The sequence below is a fragment of the Pantherophis guttatus genome, chromosome 6 (assembly GCF_059756535.1).
Source record: "Pantherophis guttatus breed Tessera chromosome 6, ASM5975653v1, whole genome shotgun sequence".
NCBI lineage: Eukaryota > Metazoa > Chordata > Lepidosauria > Squamata > Colubridae > Pantherophis > Pantherophis guttatus.
The window spans coordinates 2,667,501-2,692,809 of NC_142068.1; the positions used below are offsets into that span (position 1 = coordinate 2,667,501).

A 25,309-nucleotide genomic window follows, 5' to 3' on the forward strand; every position below is an offset into this window, starting at 1 on the left:
TTCTTTCCTGTTCACAAACTCTCTTGTTCTGCTTTTCAACATGATGAACCACGGAGAACAACAAACCATGATTAGGCAGTGCCAGGAAAAGCAGGCCAGGGAGTCACATGGATTGCAAGGAAATCCTTAAAGAAGAAGGGAGATGGCTACCCAGGTTGCCTTGAAAAATTGTGTGTGTTTGTGTGTGAGAGAGAGAAGGGGGGGGGAGAGAAAGGAAGAGAGAGAGAAAGAAAGAGAGAAAGCAAAAGAAAAAGAAATAGAGAAAGAATAAGAAAGAGAGAAAGAGTGAGAAAAAGAAAGAGAAAGAGGAAGGAGAGAGAGAGAGAGAGAGAAGTGAGGGAACAGAGAAAAAAGTGAGATAAAGAGAGACAAAGAGAAAAAGAGACAGAGAAAGAAAGGAAAAGAAAAAGAGTGAGATAAAGAGAGACAAAAAAGAGAGAAAGAAGAGAGACAGAATGGGGAGGGAGAGTAAAAGAGACAGAAAGAGAGAAAAGAGAGAGAGAAATTGGGGAGAGAGAAAGTGAGAGAAAAAGAGTGAGATAAAGAGACAACAAGAGAAAAGAAAGAAGGGAAGAAAGAGAAAGAAAAGGAGAGTGAGATAAAGAGAGACAAAAAGAGGAAAGAAGAGGGGGAAGAAAGAAAGAGAAAAAGAGTGAGGTAAAGAGACAAAAAAAGAAAAGAGAAAGAAGAGAGAGAAAGGGGGGGAGAGAGAGAAAGTGAGAGAAAAAGAGTGAGATAAAGAGACAACAAGAGAAAAGAAAGAAGGGGGGAAGAAAGAGAAAGAAAAGGAGAGTGAGATAAAGAGAGACAAAAAGGAAAGGAGAGGAGGAAGAAAGAGAGAAAGAGAAAAAGAGTGAGATAAAAAGACAAAAAAAGAAAAGAAAGGGGAGAGAGAAAGAAAGTGAAAGAAAAAGAGAAAGTGAGATAAAGAGAGAAAAAGAGAAAGAAGAGAGAAAGTGAGAGAAAAAGAGAAAGTGAGATAAAGAGAGAAAAAAGAGAAAAAAGAGAGGGGGAAGAAACAGAAAAAGAGAAAAAGAGAAAGAGTGAGATAAAAGAGAGACAAAAAGAGAAAGAGAAAAAGTGAGAGAGAGAATAGAATAGAATTTTTTTAGAGGTTGTGATCAGGGGAAGAGGGGAAAAACGCCCATAAATTGCCACAGAAGTCGTTCCCCTTTGGACTGGACTTCCTGCACATGGCTTAGACAAGCGGCTGTGGAGAAAACATTGCCCAGAAGCGGTTACAGGGAGTCCTCGACTTACAACAGTTCATTTAGTGTCCATTCAAAGTTACAACGGCAGTGAACAAAGAGACTTGGGACCCTCTTTCACACTTACGACCATTGCAGCCTCCCCATGCTCAAGTGATCAAAATTCACACGCCTGGCAACTGACTCACATTTATGACGGTGGCAGGGTCCCGGTGGTCACGTGATCCCCTTTTGCGACCTTCTGAGAAGCAAAGTCCATGGGGAAGCCTGATTCGCTTAACAACCGCAGCGATTCACTTAACAAATGTGGCGAGAAAAGTCGTAAAATGGGGCAAAACTCAACTTAAATTTCTCACTCAGTAACATAAATTCTGGGCTCAGTTGTGGTCATAAGTCGAGGACTACCTGTATTCCTCTAGGCCACGTAATTTATTAATTTTAATCTAAGGGCACCAAACTCCGGTTGACTCTGGGAGGCCTACAAAACTAGAGAAAACATATAAAACGTAAAATGCACGTCTTTTAATTTCGGATCAACCAAATAAAATTTGTAAAAAGGAGAGAAAACATAAAAAACAGTTGGAAATGCTGCATCAAACAGTCAGCCCAGACTATAATACTGGTAGTCCTCGACTTATGACTACAACTGAGCCCAAAATTTCTGTTGTTAAGCGAGACATTGGCGAAGTGGGTTTTGCCCTATTTTTACATCTTGCCATCGTTGTTAAGTGAATCCCTGCAGTTTTTTAAGTTAGTCAAATGGTCCTTAAGTGAATCTGGCTTTCCCCTTCGACTTGGCTCGGCGGATGGTCACAAAAGTGGAACACATGACCCCAGGACACTGCGACAGTCATAAATACGAGTCTGTTGCCGAGCGTCTGAATTTTGGATCATGTGACCACGGGGGATGCTTGCCACGGTCGTAAGTCACTTCTTTTCAGGGCCGTTGTAACTTCAAACGGTCACTAAATGAATGTTCGTAAGTGGAGGACTATCTGTACAGAGGGAACCGGAACTTCCGACATTAAGCGAATTGTGCAAAATTTTTACAACCTTTTTTGGGGGGGCTCCCTTTTGGTTGTAAATTGAGAGGGGGAAAAAAGTCAGTTTCTTTCAGGGAATTTCTCTGCAGCCGCTGTAAAAAAAAGATCCATTTATTTATTTTTTCCCATTTTTTATTTTTATTGTATAAAATACAAAAAGAAAAAGAAAATAGGAAAGGAAGGGAAGGGAAGGGAACGGGGAGGGGAAAAGGGGGGGAGAGATACAAGGGGGGAGAGAAAAAGAAAGAAAAGAGGGCATTGACTTCCAACTTCTCCTAGCCAAGGAAAAGATAAATACACCCAACTTTTGGCCTTGATTTGGTGTTATAGAAATGGCTAGTTATACATTAATATCAGTGGTGGGTTTCAAATTTTTTTACTACCGGTCCTGTGGGTGTGGCTTGGTGGGCGTGGCATATCTTGGTGGGTGTGGCATGACTTGGTAGGCGTGGCATGGCTAGGTGGGCATGGCATGGGAAGGATACTGTAAAATCTCCATTCCCACCCCACTCCAGGGGAAGGATACTGTAAAATCTCTCTTTTTTAAAAAAAATAATCTTTGTTTACATTTTCCATTAAAAACAAACAAAAAATAACAACACACCATATAAATAACATACAACACAAAAAAACATCACAAGTGACAAACAGGTAAAAGGTGCAGCTAGCACCTTAGCAACTAACTATGTAAAATCTCCATTCCCTCCCCACTCCAGGGGAAGGTTACTGCAAAATCCCCATTCCCTCCCCACTCCAGGGGAAGGATACTGTAAAATCCCCATTCCCTCCCCACTCCAGGGGAAGGTTACTGCAAAATCCCCATTCCCTCCCCACTCCAGGGGAAGGATACTGCAAAATCCCCATTCCCTCCCCACTCCAGGGGAAGGATACTGTAAAATCCCCATTCCCACTCCACTCCAGGGGAAGGATACTGTAAAATCCCCATTCCCTCCCCACTCCAGGGGAAGGATACTGTAAAATCCACATTCCCTCCCCACTCCAGGGGAAGGATACTGTAAAATCTCCATTTCCTCCCCATTCCAGGGGAAGGTTACTGCAAAATCCCCATTCCCTCCCCACTCCAGGGGAAGGTTACTGCAAAATCCCCATTCCCTCCCCACTCCAGGGGAAGGATACTGCAAAATCCCCATTCCCTCCCCACTCCAGGGGAAGGATACTGCAAAATCCCCATTCCCTCCCCACTCCAGAGGAAGGATACTGCAAAATCCCCATTCCCTCCCCACTCCAGGGGAAGGATACTGTAAAATCCCCATTCCCACTCCACTCCAGGGGAAGGATACTGCAAAATCTCCATTCCTTCCCCACTCCATGGAAAGGATACTGTAAAATCACCATTCCCTCCCCACTCCAGAGGAAGGATACTGTAAAACCTCCATTCCCTCTCCTCTCCAGGGGAAGGATACTGCAAAATCTCCATTCCTTCCCCACTCCATGGAAAGGATACTGTAAAATCACCATTCCCTCCCCACTCCAGGGGAAGGTTACTGCAAAATCCCCATTTCCTCCCGATCAGCTGGGACTCGGGAGGCAGAGAATAGATGGGGGAGGGGGGGCAGTCAGAATTTTTACTACCGGTTCTCCGAATGACTCAAAATTTCCGCTACAGGTTCTCCAGAACTGGTCAGAACCTGCTGAAATCCACCTCTGATGAATATGTAAAAGCAAAAAAAAAAAATATCCATTTCTTGATTTGCATCCACCCCCGCAAATGATCTCTGCATCTAGAAAAATCGGCACAACAGGTTTAATTTTAAATGTTGTAGGTAGGGTCTCCTGCTTGGACTAAATGACCTACAACAGTGTTTCTCAACCTTGGAAGCTTGAAGATGGGTGGACTTCAACTCCCAGAATCCCCCAGCCAGCGCTGCTGGCTGGGGGATTCTGGGAGTTGAAGTCCACCCATCTTCAAGCTACCAAGGTTGAGAAACACTGTGTTAATCTCTGCTCTTGTGGGTATTTTATTTCTGGCCAGGAAGTGTAGTGATCTTTTAGCTTTTTGATTGTCTCTTTTGAATGGTGTGTAAATGTGGTCCATCTCTATGTGCCCGTTGATGGCCGTTTTGTCTGAGTGCCGCTGGCTGGGGGGATTCTGGGAGTTGAAGTCCACCCATCTTCAAGCTACCAAGGTTGAGAAACACTGACCTCCAAATTCCCTTCCAACTCTATTAATTTATTCACTGGATTAATTCATTTTAAATCCTTTGGGCAAGAGAGGAGACACTGAGTGTGTTCACACCGCATGCTAAAACAGCGTATTAATACCTTATCCGTCATTGCTCGCATCCCTGTGACTCATTGTTGTTTGAAAGAGGCAAATCATGGCTACCACCACGGCGGAAAATAAAATGTGAATAAAATTTCACCTGCGTTTTGTGGGAAGAGCTGAAGGTTTTGCTTCGGCTTTTTTGATGGCATCCCCTTCAGGAAAAAGCTTCTATATACCTGCTTTCCGTAACCACAGAACCACTCCCAGGTCATCCTCCATTTTCAACCGTCTGTTTAGCGACCGTTCAAAGTTACGACGACCCTGGAAAAAGGGACTGAGGACCCGTTTTTCACACTTACGACCGTTGCAAGATTCCCGTGGTCACGTGATTCAAAATTGGGAATAAGACTCGTATTTATGACGGTTGCAGTGTCCCGGGGTCACGTGATCCCCTATTGCGACCGTCTGACGAGCAAAGACCATAAGGAAGCCAGATTCATTTAACGGCCGTTTCACTAGCTTCATAACTGCGCTGATTCACTTAACAATGGTGGCGAGAAACCCCGTCAAACGGGGCAAAGTTGACAATAACCCATGTCTTGCTTGCAAACAGAACTTTTTGACTTGATTGTGTTCATAAGTCAAGGATTACCTGTACAGGTAGTCCTTGACTCACAACGGTTCATTTAGTGACCGTTCGAAGTTAGAACGGCACTGAAAAAAGTGGCTTATGACCGTTTCTCACTCCTATGACCATTGCAAATTATACCCAGGCAATACACTGTTCACAAACCAGCTAGGTTTGTTAAATGAAAATGTATAAATAAACTGTTGAAAGGAAGGAAGGAAGAAGGAAGGAAGAGAGAGAAAGAAAGAGAAAGAGAAAGAGAGGGGGAAGGAAGGAAGGAAGGAAGGAAGGAAGGAAAAGAAAGAGGGAAGGAAGGAAGAGAGAGAGGGGGAAGGAAGGAAAAGAAAGAGAGGGAAGGAAGGAAGAGAAAAAGAGGGGGGAAGGAAGGAAGGAAGGAAGGAAGGAAAAGAAAGAGAGGGAAGGAAGGAAGGAAGAAAGAGCGAGGGGGGAAGGAAGGAAGGAAAAGAAAGGGAAGGAAGGAAGGAAGAGAGGGGGGAAGGAAGGAAGGAAGGAAGGAAGGAAAAGAAAGAGAGAGGGAAGAAAGGAAGAGAGAAAGAGGGTGGAAGGAAGGAAGGAAGAAAGGAAGAGAGAGAGAAAGAGAAAGAGAGGTGGGAAGGAAGGAAGGAAAAGAAAGAGGGAAGGAAGGAAGGAAGAGAGGGGGAAGGAAGGAAGGAAAAGAAAGAGGGAAGGAAGGAAGGAAGAGAGAGAGAAAGAGAAAGAGAGGTGGGAAGGAAGGAAGGAAGGAAGGAAAAGAAAGAGGGAAGGAAGGAAGAGAGATGGGGAAGGAAGGAAGGAAGGAAGGAAGGAAAAGAAAGAGAGGGAAAGAAGGAAGGAAGGAAGGAAGAAAGAAAGAAAGAAAGAAAGAAAGAAAGAAAGAAAGAAAGAAAGAAAGAAAGAAAGAAAGAAAAAGACAGACAAACTTGGGGCCTGCTTTCTGCCTCTAAGAACATGTGTCTCCATTTCTCCTTCGGGGAAAATATAATATTCTGCCTCTTAATATTTCCCCAAAATATTTCATTCTTCTGGGGGGGGGGAGGGAGGGGGCTTCCCACAAGGGCAAAACTGGGATGATGACGGAGCTGTTTCCGGAAGTAACCCTCTTCCTTCTCTTCTCCTTCCCAGTTGCAGACTGCAAAGCCCCCCGAGAAATCTCGCACGGCTCCGTCACCTTCTCCACCCCCCAAAACCTGACCACCTACCAGTCGGAGATCCGGTATTTCTGCCAAGAGCCGTTCTACCAAATGGTTCCCAACGTCACAGGTGAGGGTCTTCCTGGGGTCCTCCGGGGAACATGTTGCTTGGGGGCCTCCAACCCTATTTTTCGCGGAGATGCATTCAGACAACATCGCCAAGTTTCGGCTAGTCTTAAACCTGGGAGGTTTCTGGCAGCTTTGCGTGCTGAGTTAGCCCAGCTTTTTAAGTTGTCTTCTGGTTCCAGCTGTCGTACAAACCCCCCAAAACGGGTTAGGTTCAGATCCAGGTTAAGGATGTTGTGTGAATGCGGCCGTGAAGTCAACGGAAGGAGAACAGTCACAAAATGGGGCAAAGAGATTCAAGGTATAGAGGGCTGGACAAGGAAAGGATGCTCGGTCCAAGATGGTCCATCCTGACCGTCAGAAGACTAATTTGGGATTCCAACTGGAGTCGAGGTTGCGCGAGAATAAATAAAAATGAGATCCAGACGGTGGTCAGGAAAGAAGAAATATTTATTCCTCAAAGCAAAATAGTTTGCCTTTAGAGACAGGCTGCTAAGAAATGGTGTGGGTGTGTTGGTATGTTTATTCTTGTGAGCATGCAGTTCCTCTGGGAGACCTCATTTAATTAACCCTGTTTATGTGTGCAGGCCTTATCCTTTGATATGTGGATTGGGTCTGGCTAACTTATTTGGGGGGTTTGAGGAACTTTGCTCATTTTTTTTAGTTGGTTTCAGCTTGACCGTCAATTATCCAGTGGAGACCCCGATTCTCGGACCCTTGTGGGTTCTGTTAATATGTTCGGGGGGGATGGAAAGAGTATAAACTAGAATCAAATATATTTGGGTATCAAACTTCTCGCACGGTACACGTTTCTGCAATTCTGTCAGGCGTTTGAGGTCGACCCGTAATCAGGTTTCCAGAGGGAGATGGTAGGTTGGAGGAGAAAGATTGCTGTACAATAAAAAAGATGAAATGGAAGAAAGGCAACCCCGAACAAACACAAATATATTAAGATAAAGAATGAATTGTTAAAGAATAAAAGCGAATAAATATGAATAAGCAGGAAAATTAGAATTTGAGGGTGAACGAAGAGGTTGTTTTATGTAAGTAAGCAAAGAAATATTGAGATACGATTTTAAAAAAAGGGGGGGAAAAGAAAATTGTGGCAAACATTGTAATGGAGTAAAATGTGTTTGAATTTGATAAATTGTATAAGATAAGATAGAGTCCACTGAGTCTCCGGAGAGGGGTGGCATATAAATTTAATAAATAATAATAATAAAATAATGGCCAATACTCCGTTCAAAAAACGATGTGGGTGAATGTGGAAGGGGAAAAAAACAAATAAAACTTGATATAAAAAAAAAATCAGATTTCCACCTTTTGCTTTTCGGCAGGGATCTTCGCCTGCGACGCCAAAGGCGCGTGGAGAAGCAGCGAGCTGGGGACCCGTCTACCATCCTGCCAGCCAGGTACCCCAATTCCCTCCCCAACTCCCAGCACACACAGACACATACCGCATGGCTTCCTTTCTTTCAGGCCAAAATTGTGATCGCCTTCTGCAAAACTCCTTCCTACATCAGCAACAGACACCAAGGTTAAAATACCCCTGGTTGTTTTTTGTTTTTTTTTTTGCTTTAATTTATATGCCGCCCTTCTCCGGAGACTCAGGGCAGCTTACAATGCGCTAAGCAATAGCCTTCATACTTTTGTATATTTATACAAAGTCAGCTTATTGCCCCCACAAACTGGGTCCTCAATTTACCTACCTTAGAAAGGATGGAAGGCTGAGTCAACCTTGAGCCTTGGCGAGATTCGAACCTGCAGTAATTGCAGGCAGCAGTTGTTAATAACAGTCCTTTAGTCCACTGTACTACAGGCTGTTTCCCCAAAAATAAGACATCCCCTGATAATAAGCCCAATCGGGCTTTTGAGCGCATGCGCTAAAATTAGCCTCCCCCCGAAAATAAGCCCTCCCCGAAAATATTTAAACGCAGAGCTGGAAATCAGGTAAGACAGCAAGAGGAGCCCCATCTTCCTCCATGCACCCCAAAAGAGCCTTGGTGGCACAGCAGATTAATGCACTGTTAAGTAACACCAGCTGCCTGCAATTACTGCGAGTTTAAATCTCATCAGGCTCAAGGTTGACTCAGCCTTCCATCCTTCCGAGGTCGGTAAAATGAGGACACGGATTGTGGGGGGCAATAAGCTGACTTTGTATAAAAAAGAACACCGCTTAGGGGGGCCCAAAAAGCCCTACTAGGCAGGTATATTAAAACTTTTTTATTTCATCAAGCTGGGCTGGCTTGACCCCCCCCTTAGATATTTTTAGATATTTTTAATTTATAAATTGATTTTAGTTGGGGTGTTTTAAATTTTATATCGGGCCAAAACTTGTTTAATTCTTTTAAAGTTAATCTTAAATTTTTTATGTGAATGTTTTTATTTTTTGGCTCTTCACCGACCTGAGTCCAGTAGGAGAAGGGCAGTGTAGAAATCAAATCAAATCAATAAAATAAAATAAATATACAAAAGTATGAAGGCTATTGCTTAACGCATTGTAAGCCGCCCTGAGTCTCCGGAGAAGGGCGGCATATAAATCGAACCAATAAAATAAATAAATAAATAAAATAAGAAGACCTCTCCAAAAATAAGGCCAAGCATTTATTTCGGGGTTCAAAAAAATATAAGACAGGGTCTTATTTTCGGGGAAAACACGGTAGATGCCTCGAGGGTGTCGTCAGTTTTTAGAATAAAACAAGCCAGCTGTTAACTAGGTTTTCTTCTTGGAGGACAGGACAGAGCTCAGGGTGTGACGAGGTGGCTACTAACCGGGTTTTCTTCCTGGGAAGACCAGGGCAGCGCTTGGGGTGCCAACGAAAGTCGATCAACGAAGAAAACTGCAAAATTTCACACAACGTGTTGTAGCTGCTGCATTCCCACAACCCCGTGTTAAATGGGGTTGCAAAGAGACCTGGTTCTGTTCATTGCATTGTAGCTTGTGGTAGGAACGGAACATTACGGGGCTGAAATCCCTACAATCTATTGTAGGTTTGGGGCTTTGCTTTCGAGGGGGAGAAAATTTCACACGGTTTGCGCTGATTTGACGCACCCAAGAGGTTCTCCACGCTTGCCAATTGGGGGTGAAGTGGGAAGCGAAGTGTTTGTGTTTGATTTATCCAGGCTGAAGCTTTCGTTAGAAACTGTCCAGCTGTGGGACAGCGAATGCTTTGTCGTGCGTTTGTGTTCTTCCTTCACAATCTGCTCTCGCGATACAGCCTGGATGGTGTATAACCCAGTTTGCATGCCAGGGAAAAAAAACGACATGCTGGCTAATCCAGCAACTACCAAATAACAGAGTCGGAAGGGACCTCGGAGGTCTTCTAGTCCAACCCCCTGCTTAGGCAGGAAACCCTACACCACCTCAGACCAATGGTTGTCCAATCTCTTCTTAAAAACTTCCAGTGTTGGAGCATTCGCAATTTCTGGAGGCAAGTAGTTCCACTGGTTAATTGTTCTCACTGTTAGGAAATTTCTCATTTAATTCCAGGTTGCTTCTCTTCTTGATTAGTTTCCACCCGTTGCTTCTTGTCCTGCCTTCAGGGGCTTTGGAGAATAGCTTGACTGCCTCTTCTTTGGGGCAGCCCCTGAGATATTGGAAGACTGCTCTCATGTCTCCCCTGGTCCTTCTTCTCATTAAACTAGACATACCCAGTTCCTGCAACCGTTCTTCCTATATTTTAGCCTCGGTAATCCTGGGGAGCAGAGCCAAAGGTTCAGTGCGCTTCCCCAGATGTGCGAGCGACAATCCTACAACTTTCCTTGTTCTGTTGTGTTGCTGGTGGTCCTAGATCAGCTCCAAAGAACGAGCAAGTCATCCTAGACAGAACGACGTAGCCGCTTCCCCACATGCGTGGCCATCCCACCGAGGTATTTGAGATGCGCAGATTAAGCAATGATGGATTATACCATGTGAGGGGACTCCATCATTGCTGGTAGATCATGCCACTTTTCAAAGAAGGGCAGGGAAAAATCTTTGGATACGATGGAAATCGGTCGATTTCACTCTTAAGATCCATGCCGGTGAACAGATTTAATTTAATTTGATTTGATTTGATTCGTATGCCGCTCTATCTCCATAGGACTCAGATCCTGAAAGAATTCTGGGAATGCTATCTTACAGGTAGTCCTCGACTTATAACAGTTCATTTACTGATGGTTCAAAGTTACAACGGCACTGAAAAAAGGGCCGTTTTTCACACTTATGGCCATCGCAGCCTCCCCGCAATCACGTGGTCGAAATTCAGACGCTTGGCCACTGACTCGTATTTATTACTGTCGTGGTGTCCCATGATTCCCCTTTTGCGACCTTCTGATAAGTAAAGCCCATGGGGAAGTTGGATTCTCTTAACAGCCATGTTTCTAACTTAAGAACCGCAGTGATTTGTTTAACGGCGGTGGCAAGAAAGGTCATAAAATGAGGCAAACGTCACTTAACAAATGTCTCAGTTAGCAACGTAAATTTTGGGCTCAATTGAAGTTGTTAAATCGAGGATTACGTGTATTGATACAGAATAGAATAGAATAGAATAGAATAGAATAGAATAGAATAGAATAGAATAGAATAGAATAGAATAGAATAGAATATAGAAAATGAGAATAGAATAGAAAATAGAAAAAAGGAATAGAATAGAATAGAATAGAATATAGAAAATGAGAATAGAATAGAAAATAGAAAAAAGGAATAGAATAGAATAGAATAGAATATAGAAAATGAGAATAAAATAGAAAATAGAAAAAAGGAATAGAATAGAATAGAAAATAGAAAATAGAAAAAGGAATAGAATAGAATAGAATAGAATAGAATAGAATAGAATAGAATAGAATAGAATAATATAGAATATCGAAAATGAGAATAGAATAGAAAATAGAAAAAAGGAATAGAATAGAATAGAAAATAGAAAATAGAAAATAGAAAAAGGAATAGAATAGAATAGAATAGAATATAGAAAATGAGAATAGAATAGAAAATAGAAAAAAGGAATAGAATAGAATAGAATATAGAAAATGAGAATAGAATAGAAAATAGAAAAAAGGAATAGAATAGAATAGAAAATAGAAAATAGAAAATAGAAAAAGGAATAGAATAGAATAGAATAGAATAGAATAGAATATAGAAAATGAGAATAGAATAGAAAATAGAAAAAAGGAATAGAATAGAATAGAATAGAATATAGAAAATGAGAATAGAATAGAATAGAATAGAATGTATTTAAACATAATGAATGGAATGGAATGGAATAGAATAACAGAGATGGAAGGGACCTTGGAGGTCTTCTAGTCCAGCCCCCTGTTCAGGCAGGAGATCCTATTTCAGACAAGTGACTGTCCTATCTCTTCTTGAAAAAAACAAAACAAACTCGGCATGGATTTTAAGAGAAAGTTAATCAGAAGAAACTAAAGAATTGCAGAGAATTTTATGCCGGGGGAAATAATTGCACGTTTGAAAAATAATTCATTGCACAGTTTATTTCTTTATTTTTTGTAATCCTAAACTTCCTTCCTTTTGCTATTCAAGTGCGCCTGGTTTCTTGGGGACGAATCTGCCATGTAATTCAAGTTTGAAATTGTCATATCAATGCAAAATTGAAAGGCAAATTTTCTTCATTTTAAATCAGGCATGTAAATTTGATGTTTTGATGGCTGGCTTGTTGTCAATCCAGGGGTCTCTCCCAATGAAATTAAATGCAATCCAGTTTGCCAAGAATCACCATCCAATACAGGTAGTCCTCCACTTACAACCGTTCACTTAGTGACGTTTCGAAGTTACAACGGCACTGGAAAAAGTGACTTGTGACGGTTTTTCACACACTGTTTTGAAACCGTTTTTCAGACGGTTGCAGCATCAACCGACAGTCACGTGATCAAAATTCAGACGCTTGGCAACTGGCATGTACTTATGACGGTTGCAGTATCCCGGGTATCACGTGATCAGTTTTTGTAACCTTCCCAAACTTCCCGACAAGCAAAATCAATGGGGGAACCCAGATTCGCTTAATGACTATATGATTCGCTTAACAACTGCCGTGAAAGGTTGCAAAATGGGACAAAACACCCTTAGCCACGCCCTCGCTTCGCCCTAAATAATTTGGGCTCAATTTGTGGTCGTAAGTTGAGGACTACCTGTGCTACTTGTAGGTAGGACATCGGATGACAGAGGGCAAATATGGCATAATCTACCGCAATTCGCAGCTTTGCTCTGTTTGCGGGAGTGCCGAAGGCTAATTGTGCGCTGTGTTGTTTTCCTCCCTTAGTGTGTGGACAACCCAGCCGCGCTCTGCCCACCCTGGTCAAGCGAATAATCGGCGGGAGAAACGCAGAACCTGGTTTCTTCCCCTGGCAAGCTCTGATCGTGGTTGAGGACACGTCTCGGGTGCCCAACGACCGGTGGTTCGGCAGCGGAGCCCTCCTGTCCGAATCGTGGGTCTTGACCGCCGCTCACGTCCTCCGTTCCCAACGACGGGACAACACGGTGATCGCCGTCTCCAAAGAACACGTCAACGTCTACCTGGGCCTTCACGACGTCCGGAACAAAATCGACGCGGTCAACCGGACGGTGGAGAAGATCATTCTCCACGAGTCTTTCGATATCCAGAATTATAACCATGACATCGCGTTGGTCAAGTTGAAGGAGAAGGTGACCATGGGACCTTACATTATGCCGGTTTGTCTACCTCAAGATCCGCACGAGTTAGGAGGACCTCAACCCAACACGTTGGGTTTAGTGGCCGGCTGGGGCATCTCCAACCCCAACATCACGGTGGATGAGGTCATCAGTTCTGGGATGCAGACCTTGTCAGATGTTCTTCAGTATGTGAAGCTACCTGTGGTCCTCCATGCGGAGTGCAAGACAAGTTATGAGTCCAGATCTGGGAACTACAGCGTGACGGAGAATATGTTCTGCGCCGGTTATTACGAAGGAGGGAAGGACACCTGCCTTGGGGACAGCGGAGGTGCGTTTGTCATCCGAGACTTGGACGACCGAAGGTGGGTGGCCCAAGGATTGGTCTCCTGGGGTGGACCAGAAGAATGTGGCAGCAAGCAAGTCTACGGGGTTTACACCAAGGTGTCCAACTATGTGGACTGGCTGCAGGAGAAAACAGGGTGGACATTCCTGGATTCCAATCTGGAGAAGAGATGAACTGGACTAAAACAAGACCCAACCCAAGGACTGGACTTGTGTTTGAAGAACGTCAACTAAACTCGGCAACATTCCAAGTTTTTTGAGGGCATTATGGATAGGGAGTAAGATCTGGAGATCTTTCCCCCTTGCATCGAATATCAGACACTCCACCTGCAACATTGCATGCCTGAGAAGAAGCAACATTCCCACGTTACTAATCCCGCAAACTCCCGAAACATGCGATTGGCGTGTATTATACAGCGTCTGTGGCATCGTCTACAACTTTCTTCCCAGCTTTTTCGGTGTTGGCAATGGGACGGTTTAAAGATGCGCTGAATTTTGTCATTTTGTAGAAAAGGGCATTCAAGACTGTGTTGAGCTAAAAAGCAATGCTTCTTAATTTTGAAGACGCGTGGACTTCAATTCCCAGCATTCCCCCTACTGGCTGGGGAATTCTGAGAGTTGAAGTGCCATCTTAAAAGTTCCGGAGGTTGAGAAACACTGTTGGTGGAACATTTGCTCCATCTAGTGGCCGTTTCTGGAATAGGAATCTGGTCCTTTGAAAGTAGAAAGAGGTTTGAGCCTCTTGTCAGTTGGAGCCCGAAATCTGAATGGTTGGGTAAATTTTTCCAGGTGAAATATAGACTCCCCAAATTCAACGAGACACTCCAAACATTTGTGTTGTTGTGCTTGTGATTGTGTGCAGCATTTCAGTGATGTTCAGTTTTTAACCTATCCAAATCACTCTTTGAATACACATTATTTTCATTTCTTTAACTAACCGTCATTTCCCATTCTCCCCTACCTCGTCGCCAAAAAAAGAAAGAATTGCAGGAAACGTTGGGGCAGATAGAAATGCAGGCAGTCCTCAACTTACGACTACAATTGAGCCCAAAATTTATGTTGTTAAGTGAGAAATGGGTTAAAAAGTGAGTTTTGCTCCTTTTTTACAACTTTTCTCACCACATTTAAGTGAATCCCTGCAGCTGTTAAGTTAGTGACATGGTTGTTAAGTGAATCCAGCCTTCCCCGTTGCTTGTCAGATGGTCGCAAAAGGGGAATCACGTGTCCCCGGGACACTGCGACTGTCATAACTATGAGTCAGTTGCCAAGGGTCTGAATTTTATTCAAGTGAGCATGGGGGTGCTGCAACGGTCATAAGGGTGGGAAATGATCCTAAGTCGCCTTTTTCAGTGCTGTTGTAACTTCGAAAGGTCACTAAATGAACTGTTGTAAGTCGAGGACTACCTGTAGATCAGTGTTTCTCAACCTTGGAAACTTGAAGATGGGTGGATTTCAACTCCCAGAATTCCCCCAGCCAGCGCTGCTGGCTGGGGGATTCTGGGAGTTGAAGTCCACCCATCTTCAAGCTACCACGGTTAAGAAATACTTCTGTAGATGCTTCTAATGGAGAAATTCTACTCCTCTTTTCCTTGCAAAGAGAGATGATTCTGCTCAGTCGTTTAAAGAAGATCTATTTATTGCTGTGCAAGAAAGATAGACCAATATACAGCTAGTCCTTGACTTACGACAGTTCGTTTAGTGACCGAAGTTACAACGGCGCTGGAAAAAAGACTTATGACCATTTTTTGCAGCATTCCCATGCTCAAGTGATTTACATTCGGATGCTGGACAACTGACTCATCTTTATGACGCTCGCAATGTCCCGGGGGTCACATGATCCCCTTTTGCAACCGTCTGACCGGCCAAGTTAATGGGGGAAGCCAGATTCGCTTAACCACCATGTGATTCGCTTAACAACAGTAGGGATTCGTTTAACCACCGTGGCGGGACAGGTTCTAAAATAGAAGACCGCTCACTTCATCGCTGTTTCACTTAGCGACAGAAATGTTGGGGTTCAAGTGTGGTCATAGATCGAGTAATAGCTGAATTTCTCCTTTAGGTTTAGAGCTGTTCGAATCACCATTTTAATTCATTATGGTGAATTGTTTCATCATTCTTTTTTCCTTTTGCACTACTATATATTCATGAAAGAGAAGAGGTTGGGGCTTTGAATGCACAGTTACAAGCTGGCATCTTGTCTGTTTTGACACAAACGCACATCAATAATCTACCAACTATCCTCGACTTATAAAAATTCACTTAGTGACTGTTTGAAGTTCGAACGGCACTGAAAAAAGTGACTTAGGACCGTTTTTCTCACTTACGACCGTTGTAGCATTCCCACCGTCATGTGATTAAAATTCAGACGCTTGGCAACTGGCATGTACTTATGACGGTTGCAGACTCCCACGATCATGCGATCCCTTTTGCAACCTTCTGACCAGCCAAGTCAACGAGGAAACCAGATTCATTTAATGACCATGTTACTCATTTAAGTAGTGCAGTGATTCACTTTTGTTCTGACAGGACCGATCTCACTTCTCCAAAACTCCTGTGGGTTTACGGTGTTCCGGCAAAACTCCGCTTCTAACACTATCTGCTCCCATCTTCTTCTCTCCCCGGCTCTTTGTTGGCTTATCGCAGTCTGCCATTTCAAAATGGCAGACATCTTCGCGCTGAGTTAACAGAGGCGTCCGTTCGAGTGGCAGGCACTCGCCCCACGCTTTTCCGCTCTCTAGACTCCCTCTCTAGTTCGCAATGCCCAAAACACGAAAAAATCTGGGGTTGAAGAGTAGGAATCGCTCTCCTTCCACCGTCTCGCCACGAATCGCCAACCGGAAGTTCCAGTGATTCACTTAACAAGGGTGGCAAGAAAGGTGGTAACATTCGCTTAACGTCTGTTTCACTTAGCAACGGGGAATTTGGGCTCCATTGTGGCCGTACGTTGAGGACTACCTGTACAACTTCGTTATGTATAATAATTTTCCTTTTTTTGGTATCCTGGACTGCTTCCAAGATTGTGTGACTATCAGTGGTGGGATTCAAATAATCTAACAACCGGTTCTCTGCCCTAATGACCAGCTGGGTAGGCGTGGCTCAGTGGTCATGTGACCGTGTGGGCGTGGCCAATTCAACATCACTCACGTCTATGGGCGCTTCGCCTTAGCTGTTACAATGTAATAACAGTTAAGCAGAGAGGCAGTTTCTGTAAACAGGGCAATAAAGATTAGGCTAGAAATACCACCAGAATGTTACCTTCCTGCTTTCCTTACAGGATTAGCCCTGTAAAATGGAAAAAAAACAAAATATGATTTCTTCTAACAACCGGTTCTCCCGAATAGGTGCGAACCGGCTGAATCCCACCACTGGTGACTATAGATATATAGATAAATATATGACATCAGGCCATATTTGAAAGAAATATTATATTCCAAAATGTGTTTAGGTTTGGTATATATTCTGAGCTCTGTTACATATTTAAGAGATATTACGCCATTTATTATGGGTTTTATATTTTGTAGCATTCCTAACTTTTTGTAATTAATAACCTTTGATAAGAAAATGAATAAAACCGTTGACACAACAATCTTGTATCGCCAAATTGCCTTTAAGATCTTGAAGCAAATTCAAATTTCCCTTAGCAATAGCAGCTGGGGTGATTGTTACGTCTGTCCTACAGGTAATTCTTGATTTATAATTCATTTAGCAACCATTGAAAGTGTCCGCGGCACTGAAAATAGTGATTTACAGCTGGTCCTCACACTTATGACCATTGCCGCATTCCTATAGTCACGTGATTAAAATGCGAGCCATGGGTCCGTGTATTTACGACGGTTTGACTACCACGTGATCTCTATTTGTGTCCCTTCCAGCCGGCTTCTGACAAGCAAAGCCACTGGAGGAAGCTGGGTTCGCTTAATGACTGTATGATTCATTTAACGACTTCAGTCATTCGCATAGCAACCATGGCAAAAAAGAAAAAAAAAAGGTCAGAAAAATCAGGTGCAACTTATTTAACAATCTCCTTGCTTAGCAAGGGAAATTGTGGTTCCAATTGTGGTTGTAAATCGAGGACCATTCTGTGGAGATGCCGTCCCATAATCTTGCCAAACGATGGCATGCTGAAACTGGATCGAAAAGGAATTGCTTGCGATCCATATGCCTCTTTTCAGCCATTTTCTTTGGTTCCGGATCAGAATTCTCTCCAAACTTGGTAACTTTAAGGCAGGTGTGGACTTCAGCTCCCAGAATTCCCTAGTCAGCTTGCCAGCAGCCATGTTGGCTGGGGAATTCTGGGAGTTGAAGTCCACCCATCTGAAATTGGGAAAAAAAAACATTATTTTAAATCTTGGTTTTTCCGTTCTTCCCCAGTCTGTGGAAAACCCAAATTTTCCAGAAGCTCGCTGGCCCGGATCATCCAAGGACGATATGCCCAGAGAGGAATTTCCCCATGGATTGCCATGCTCCAAAGGAACGGACGCCCCTTCTGCGGAGGGTCCCTCATAGGTAAGAGATTTCCAGGTTATATTACGCCAGCAGAACAGAGGGTGGGGGGAAACACCAGGAAGGGGGGGGAGGCTGAAATACAGGTAGTCCTAGACTTAAAACCATTCATTTAGTGACCGTTCAAAGTTGCAACGGCATTGGGGAAAAAATGACTTAATTAAGAGCGTTGTTCGCACTTATGACCGTTGCAACTGCCCCGTGGTCACCTGATCAAAATTCAGATGCTTGGCCGCTGACTCGTACTTACGACGGTTGCAGCATCCCGGGATCGCATCATGATCCCCTTCCGGCAAGCAAAATCAACGGGGAAGCCGGATTGGCTTAACAACCGTGTGACTCACTTAACATCTGCGGTGATTCACTTAACAGCTGCGGCGAGCAAGTTCGTAAAATGGGGCAAAACTCCCTTAACAAATGTCTCGCTTAGCGACAGAAATTTTTGGGCTCAGTTTTGGTCGTAAGTTGAGAACTACCTGTAGTGTGCATCTCCCCTCTGGCTGTGTCCTTCAGGTTTATGACGGTTGCGGAGTCCCTGATCCCCTTTTGCGACCTTCCACCCAGCCAAGGCAATGGGAAAGCCGGATTCGCTTAACGACCATGTCACTAACTTAACATCTGCTCAATTAATTAACTTAACAAGGGTGGCAAGGAAGGTCATGAAATGGGGCAAAACTCACTTAACAACGGAAATGTGGCGCTCAATTGTGGTCGTAAGGCAAGGATGACCTGTCCCGGAGATCTGGATAGGAGAAACAGCACCGAGAGGTTCAAAAACCGGATTTGCAACCCCAAATTTCATGGGGGGTGGGGGCAAGGTTGCTGATCCAGAGAAGGGAAAGGGGGCTCTAGATCAGTGGTGGGATTCAGCCAGTTTGCACCTATTCGGGAGAACCGGTTGTTAACTTTCTAAGCAGTTTGGAGAACCGGATGTTGGAAGAAATCTTATTTTGTTCTTTACAGGGCTAATCCTGTAAGGAAGGCAGGAAGGAAACATTCTGGTGGTGTTTCTAGCCTAATCTTTATTGCCCTGCTTACAGAAACTGCCTCTCTGCTTAACCCTTGTAACATTGTAACAGCTAAGGCGAAGCGCCCACTGATGTGAGTGATCTTGAGTTGGCCATGCCCACACGGTCACATGACCACCGAGCTACGCCTACCCAGCTGGTCATTAGGGCAGAGAACTGGTTGTTAAATTATTTGAATCCCACCACTGCTCTAGATGTTGTGTTTTGTATTTTCCAGGCAACCAGTGGGTTGTGACAGCTGCTCACTGTCTCCATGAGGAACTGGATCCCGAAAATCCAGTTTTCCGAAATACGGATGTGATCAGCCCGTCTTCCTTCACCGTTATCTTGGGTAAGCGGTCGCTCTGAAACAAACCAGGTTTGCAACTCAAGGATGGAGAGGGACTTTGGCAGGTCCTCCTTGATTTACAACTGTTTCATGATCCCTTAACATGTCCGCCAAATGTTCGAAATGTAATCAGACACTGGGTTCGTATTATCACATGTGGTGGACATGCCCAAAGGCAAAAAAAAATTGGACAAAAATACGGTACATCCACGGTTAGAAAAAAATGGTAAAGCAACATATAGACCTAAAACCAGAAATATTCTTGTTGGGTATTCTACCAGAAGAGTACAATAAAGGAAATATATATTTAATTTTACAGGTGTTAACTGTGGCGAGAATTGTGTTTCCACAACACTAGAAAAATGAAGAAATCCCTAGAGAAGAAAGTGTAATTAAAAAAATTACTAGAATGTGCACAAATGGATAGATCAACACTTAAAATTAAGGAGAAGGAAGAAACAGAATATTTTTTAACATGGGATTCATTTTATCAATGGCTAACTAACAGAAACAGAAGTTAGAATTTTAAAAGTTTAGGAGTATGATTAATTATATAAGGAAGGTTGATTGAAATTGCAAATATTATTATTATTATGTGATTATTATGTTACGAATACTATTGTTGCTATTATTATTATTACTATTTCTCAAAATGTTTGGAATACTGTTACTATTATTATTATTATTTGCAAAATTAACTGTACTCAGATAACATACTGTTCATGTCAACATTGAATTTTTTATATTTAGTAAAAAAATGTATAAATAAAACATTTTTTTTAAAAAAAGAAAGTCGCTGGCCACCGGTCCTCGCAGTTATGACCATCTCGGCCTCCTTTCCATGGCACTGAAGAAAGTCACTGGCAACCGGTCCTCACAGTTACGACCGTCTCAGCCTCCTTTCCATGGCACTGAAGAAAGTCACTGGCAACCGGTCCTCACAGTTATGACCGTCTCAGCCTCCTTTCCACGTCACTAAAGAAAGTCACTGGCCACCGGTCCTCGAGTTATGACCGTCTCAGCCTCCTTTCCATGGCACTGAAGAAAGTCGCTGGCAACCGGTCCTCACAGTTATGACCGTCTCAGCCTCCTTTCCATGGCACTGAAGAAGGTCATTGGCAACCGGTCCTCACAGTTATGACCATCTCAGCCTCCTTTCCATGGCACTGAAGAAAGTCACTGGCAATCGGTCCTCGCAGTTACGACCGTCTCAGCCTCCTTTCCATGGCACTGAAGAAGGTCATTGGCAACCAGTCCTCACAGTTATGACCGTCTCAGCCTCCTTTCCATGGCACTGAAGAAAGTCACTGGCAAACAGTCCTCGCAGTTATGACCATCTCAGCATCCTTAGGATCAAAATTGTGATGCTTGGTATCTGGCACATATTTATGATGGTCGCAGGGCCCTGGGGTCATGTGATCCCCATTTCCAGGGGGGGGCTTCTAATAAGCGAAGTCAAGGGAGGGGAGCGAGATTCACTTAACAACGGTGATAAAAAAAAAAGGATAGTAAAATCAGGCCCAACAATCGCCTTGCTGAGCCACCAAGATTCAGGTCCTGGATTTGGGGTGATGGAAACTAACCAAGGAGAGAAGCAACCTGGAACTAAAGAGAAACTTCCTGACAGTGAGGACAATTAACCAGTGGAACAGCTTGCCACTAGAAGTTGTGGGTGCGCCATCATTGGAGGCTTTTCAGAAGAGACTGGGCAGCCACCTGTCTGAAATGGTATTGGATCTCCTGCCTGAGCAGGGGGTCGGACTAGATGACCTCCAAGGTCCCTTCTGACTCAATTCTGCTGCTATTCTTCTTCCAACCCCCTCTCCCAAGTTGTAAATGCTCCAACACTGGAAGTTTTTAAGAAGAGATTGGACAACCATTTGTCTGAAACGGGATAGGGTTTTCCTGCCTAAGCAGGGGGTTGGACTAGAAGATCTCCAAGGTCCCTTCCAATTCTGTGATTCTAATTTTTTAATTTAATTTAATTTAATTTAATTTAATTTAATTTAATTTAATTTAATTTAATTTAATTTAATTTAATTTAATTTAATTTAATTTAATTTAATTTAATTTAATTTAATTTGTATGCTGCCCTTCTCCGGAGACTCAGGGCGGTTTACAATGCGTTAAGCAATAGCCTTCATCCTTTTGTATATTTTTATACAAAGTCAGCTTATTGCCCCCACAATCTGGGTCCTCATTTTACCTACCTTAGAAAGGATGGAAGGCTGAGTCAACCTTGAGCCTGGGGAGATTCGAACTTGCAGTAATTGCAGGCAGCTGAATGTTAATAACTGTTAATAACAGTGCTTTAGTCTGCCGTGCCACCAGGCTCTAATTTATTTATTGGTTCGATTTATATGCCGCCCTTCTCCGGAGACTCAGGACGGCTTACAATGCATTAAGCAACAGCCTTCATACTTTTGTATATACCCGCTTAGTAGGGCTTTCACCCCCCCCCACGGTGTTCTTTTTTTAATACAAAGTCAGCTTATTGCCCCCACAATCCGGGTCCTCATTTTACCTACCTCGGAAGGATGGAAGACTGAGTCAACCTTGAGCCTGGTGAGATTTGAACTCGCAGTAATTGCAGGCAGTTGGCAGCTAAGTGCTACTTAACAGCACTCTAGTCTGCTGCTCCACCAAGGCTCTTTAATTCTAATAATTCCAACAGGGAAGCACCAAACTCAGAGGCGAGACGACACGGAGCAAACCCTCCACCCTCAGTCCATCCACATCCACCCTTCCTACAAGGCGGCCACCTTTGAGTACGACATCGCCGTGGTCAAACTCTCCGGAGAAGCAACGCTGAACAATTACGTCATGCCTATTTGCTTCCCAGATGGATCGCACCCAAAAGGTGAGGATAGGGGGTAGTCTGGCTGGCTGGCTGGCTGGGGAATTCTGGGAGTTGAAGTCCACGTCTCTCGTAAAGAGGCCACGTCTGAGAAATACTGGCCTAATCTTTGCAAATGGCTTATCGGTTATCTCGCAATCTTGTGAAGCAAGGTTGACATGTACTGTGGGGTCCTGGGTGCTGTCTGAATTTGGTGGTTTTCTTGCAAACGTTTCATGACCCAAATAGGTAACGTCATCTGTTGTGACTCCGACTCCCGAGCCCGTCCTCATAAAGGAAGAGGACTCAGAAGGTGAGGGGGAGGAACTGACAAGGCCTCCCTCTCCAGGACCCTCCTCTCTGGCAATGCCTCAGGTTCCATCCGAAGGCCAGGAGGAAGGCATTTCGGAGCACCCATTGATAGAGTGATAATGATGAATCCTGGCTTGATCCCAGGCAGCGTCGGAGGGAGAAGCGTGCGCAGCAAAGGAAGAGGCGTGGGAGGGCCAGGGATTGAGCTGAGTCACTGAGCCACGCCCCACAAGGGATAAAAGGGGGCGTGATTGCTCGGCAGGCTTTGTGACTTATAAAAGTTTAAACTCTAAAGAGTCACATTGTGAATCCTGCACTTCGGCTCAGATATATTTTGGACTAAACTCTTGTGGATAATTTGTTGCTCTGGAAACGGACTGCAGATAAGGCCTCTCCTGCTTTTTGGGAGTACTAATTGGACTGGGCAGGCGTTTTACACTTAGCTGCCAAAACTCTCGTCTGCCAGGAATTCTGGTCTGTTTATACAATAAATTATTGGCAGGCATGTTTGATACTGCATTTGTCTGTGTGAGGACGGGGGACAGAACAGTCATCAATGCTAGAAGGGTTTGTGGAGGAGAGGAGGAGGAGGAGGAGAACTGTGGGGTCCTTGGTGCTCTCTGAGTTTGGTGGTTTTCTTGCAAACGTTTCATGACCCAACTAGGTAACATCATCAGTGCTAGAAGGGAGGAGGGTTTGGGAGGAGGAGGAGAAAGAGGAGGAGGAGGAGAAGGAGGAGGAGGAGGAGGAGGAGGAGGAGGAGGAGGAGGAGGAGGAGGAGGAGGAGGAGGAGGAGGAGGAGGGGAACGGGGTCTGAGATTAGTGTCCCAAAGATGCTTTTTCAAGAGGCAACTGGACTTTCTTTCTTTTTTTCTTTTGAAGACATTTTGCTTCTCATCCAAGGAGCTTCTTCAGCTCTGACCGGATGGTGAGGAAGGGAAGGATTGATACTCCTTGCAGGCAGCTGGTCATTTGCATCCTTTTAGAAAGTCATTGAGACCTCTTGGAGGTTTCTCTGTGCCCTCAGGGCCACCTGAGTGGTGCAAATGGTTCCTGTAGGTTCCTAAAAAGATGCAAATGACCAGCTTTGTCTGTAAGGAATATCAATCCTTCCTTTCCCCACCATCCCGTCATGAGCTGAAGAAGCTTCTTGTCTGAGAAGTGAAATGTCTTTAAAAGAAAAAACAAGAAAGTCGAGTTGCCTCTTGAAAAAAAAAAGCACTTTTGGGGCAACCATGACCTGGAGGATTGAGAATCTCTACAGACTCCGAGCTGGGTGGTTTCCTTGGAGACGTTTCATGATCCAAATAGGTAACCTCATCAGGGCTAGAAGGGAGAAGGGTTTGTGAAGAGGAGGAGGAAGAGGAGGAGGAGGAGGAGGAGGAGGAGGAGGAGGAGGAGGAGGAGGAGGAGGAGGAGGAGGAGGAGAACTGTAGGGCCCTTGGTGCTGCTTGGTTGTTTTCTTGCAGACGTTAAACGACCCAACTATGGAACATCATCAGTACTAGAAGGGAAAGGGGGTTGCTCCCTGTTTATGCACAATAGCAAATAGAGCAAATCTTACTGCCATCTATCACAGATGATGTTACCTAGTTGGGTCATGAAATGTCTGCAAGGAAACCACCAAGCTCAGGGAGCACCAAGGACCAAGGATGGGTGGATGGATGGATGGAGATTAGATTATTGTGATCACGTGATCCTCTTTTGTGACCTTCCGGCAAGGAAAGTCAAGGGGGAAGCCAAATTCACTTAACGACCATGTTACTAACAACTCCAATTTAAGGACAGACGACAACTGAGGCAATTTGCAGGGAACAACTTCGTTCACTCTCCTTCGCGTCCGGATCTTAGTTCTCTTATCCGTTTCCTGCAAATTGCTTCTGGGCATTCTGCCAATCCTAGTAAGATTACGATTATTCTTTGGATTCTTGTAGACCCATGATGGCGAACTTGTGGCACACGGGGCCATATCTGTTGGCACACGAGCGTTACCCTAGCTCAGCTCCAGCGCATATTCACGCGCTGGCCAGCTGATTTTCGAGCCCACCGGAAGTCAGGAAACTGGCCGTTTCCAGCCTCCAGGGGGTGGGGAAGGCTGTTTATGCCCTCCCCAGGTTCCTAGAAAGCCTCTGGAGCCTGGGGAGGGTGAAAAATGGGCCTTCCGGTCCCACCAGAAGTCAGGAAATGGGCCATTTCCGGCTTCCGGAAGGCCTCTGGCGGGTGGGGAAGGCCATTTTCACCCTCCCCAGGCTCCAAGAAAGCCTCTCGAGCCTGGGGAGGGCAAAAAACAGGCCTAACGTGCCCACCGTGCCATCGCGTGCCAAAAGCAGGGAGAGGGTACATTGAATTATGGATGTGGGCACGCATGTACGTGACCGGCCTGTGCTCCTCCTGCTTTTGGCACACGACGGCAAAAAGGTTAGCCATCACTGTTGTAGGCTGTTAAGAAAGTTAATTAACAGCCTTTGTTTGAAAAAGACTGGTTTAATTTAGTAAACTAAGGTTTGTACAGACTTTGTGTGTGTGCTGCGTTCTTCGGGGGTCTGTAGCTGGGGCAGAACAGATTCCCTTAGCAACTGTAGCAAGGAAGGTCGTAAGATGGGGCAAAGCTCACTTAACGAGTGTCTCGCTTAGCGATGGAAATGTTGGCCTCCATCGTGGTCGTAAATCGAGGACTGCCTGTTGTCATACCTCTTGTCTCTTTGCCTTCCCCCCAGGTGCCATGGTCATCGTCAGCGGATGGGGGAAACAGTTGCTGCAACGCCTCCCAGACGCCTTGATGGAGGTGACGTAGCCGCTCACATCGATCTTACGATCTATCGATCGATTTATTGATCTCTCAGTGGGAGGGAGAGGGATCCTCCCACCCCCCGGGACTCGCTCCTCAATATCCTTCCTTGATAATCACCCTTTGCCCTGATCTGGGGTCTCCAAGGTTGTTAGGATTGATCTCTACTTGGGGAAGGAGAGGCT

At 44.5% G+C, this 25,309-nt stretch overlaps 1 protein-coding gene across 2 annotated transcripts in view; it reads left to right on the forward strand.

The window, feature by feature from the left end:
• MASP1 (MBL associated serine protease 1) overlaps positions 1 to 25,309 on the forward strand; it is a 98,329-nt gene that overhangs the window by 65,707 nt on the left and 7,313 nt on the right. Inside the window, exons 9-14 of one of the 2 annotated variants that reach the window (XM_087872391.1) lie at positions 6,229 to 6,366; positions 7,700 to 7,774; positions 17,701 to 17,835; positions 19,078 to 19,191; positions 21,863 to 22,048; positions 25,054 to 25,121. In XM_087872391.1, coding sequence (XP_087728517.1) covers positions 6,229 to 6,366; positions 7,700 to 7,774; positions 17,701 to 17,835; positions 19,078 to 19,191; positions 21,863 to 22,048; positions 25,054 to 25,121 — 716 coding nt within the window. Of the gene's footprint in view, positions 1 to 6,228; positions 6,367 to 7,699; positions 7,775 to 12,616; positions 16,916 to 17,700; positions 17,836 to 19,077; positions 19,192 to 21,862; positions 22,049 to 25,053; positions 25,122 to 25,309 lie in introns of those variants that run through there. The other variant, XM_087872390.1, reaches the window with a different exon arrangement.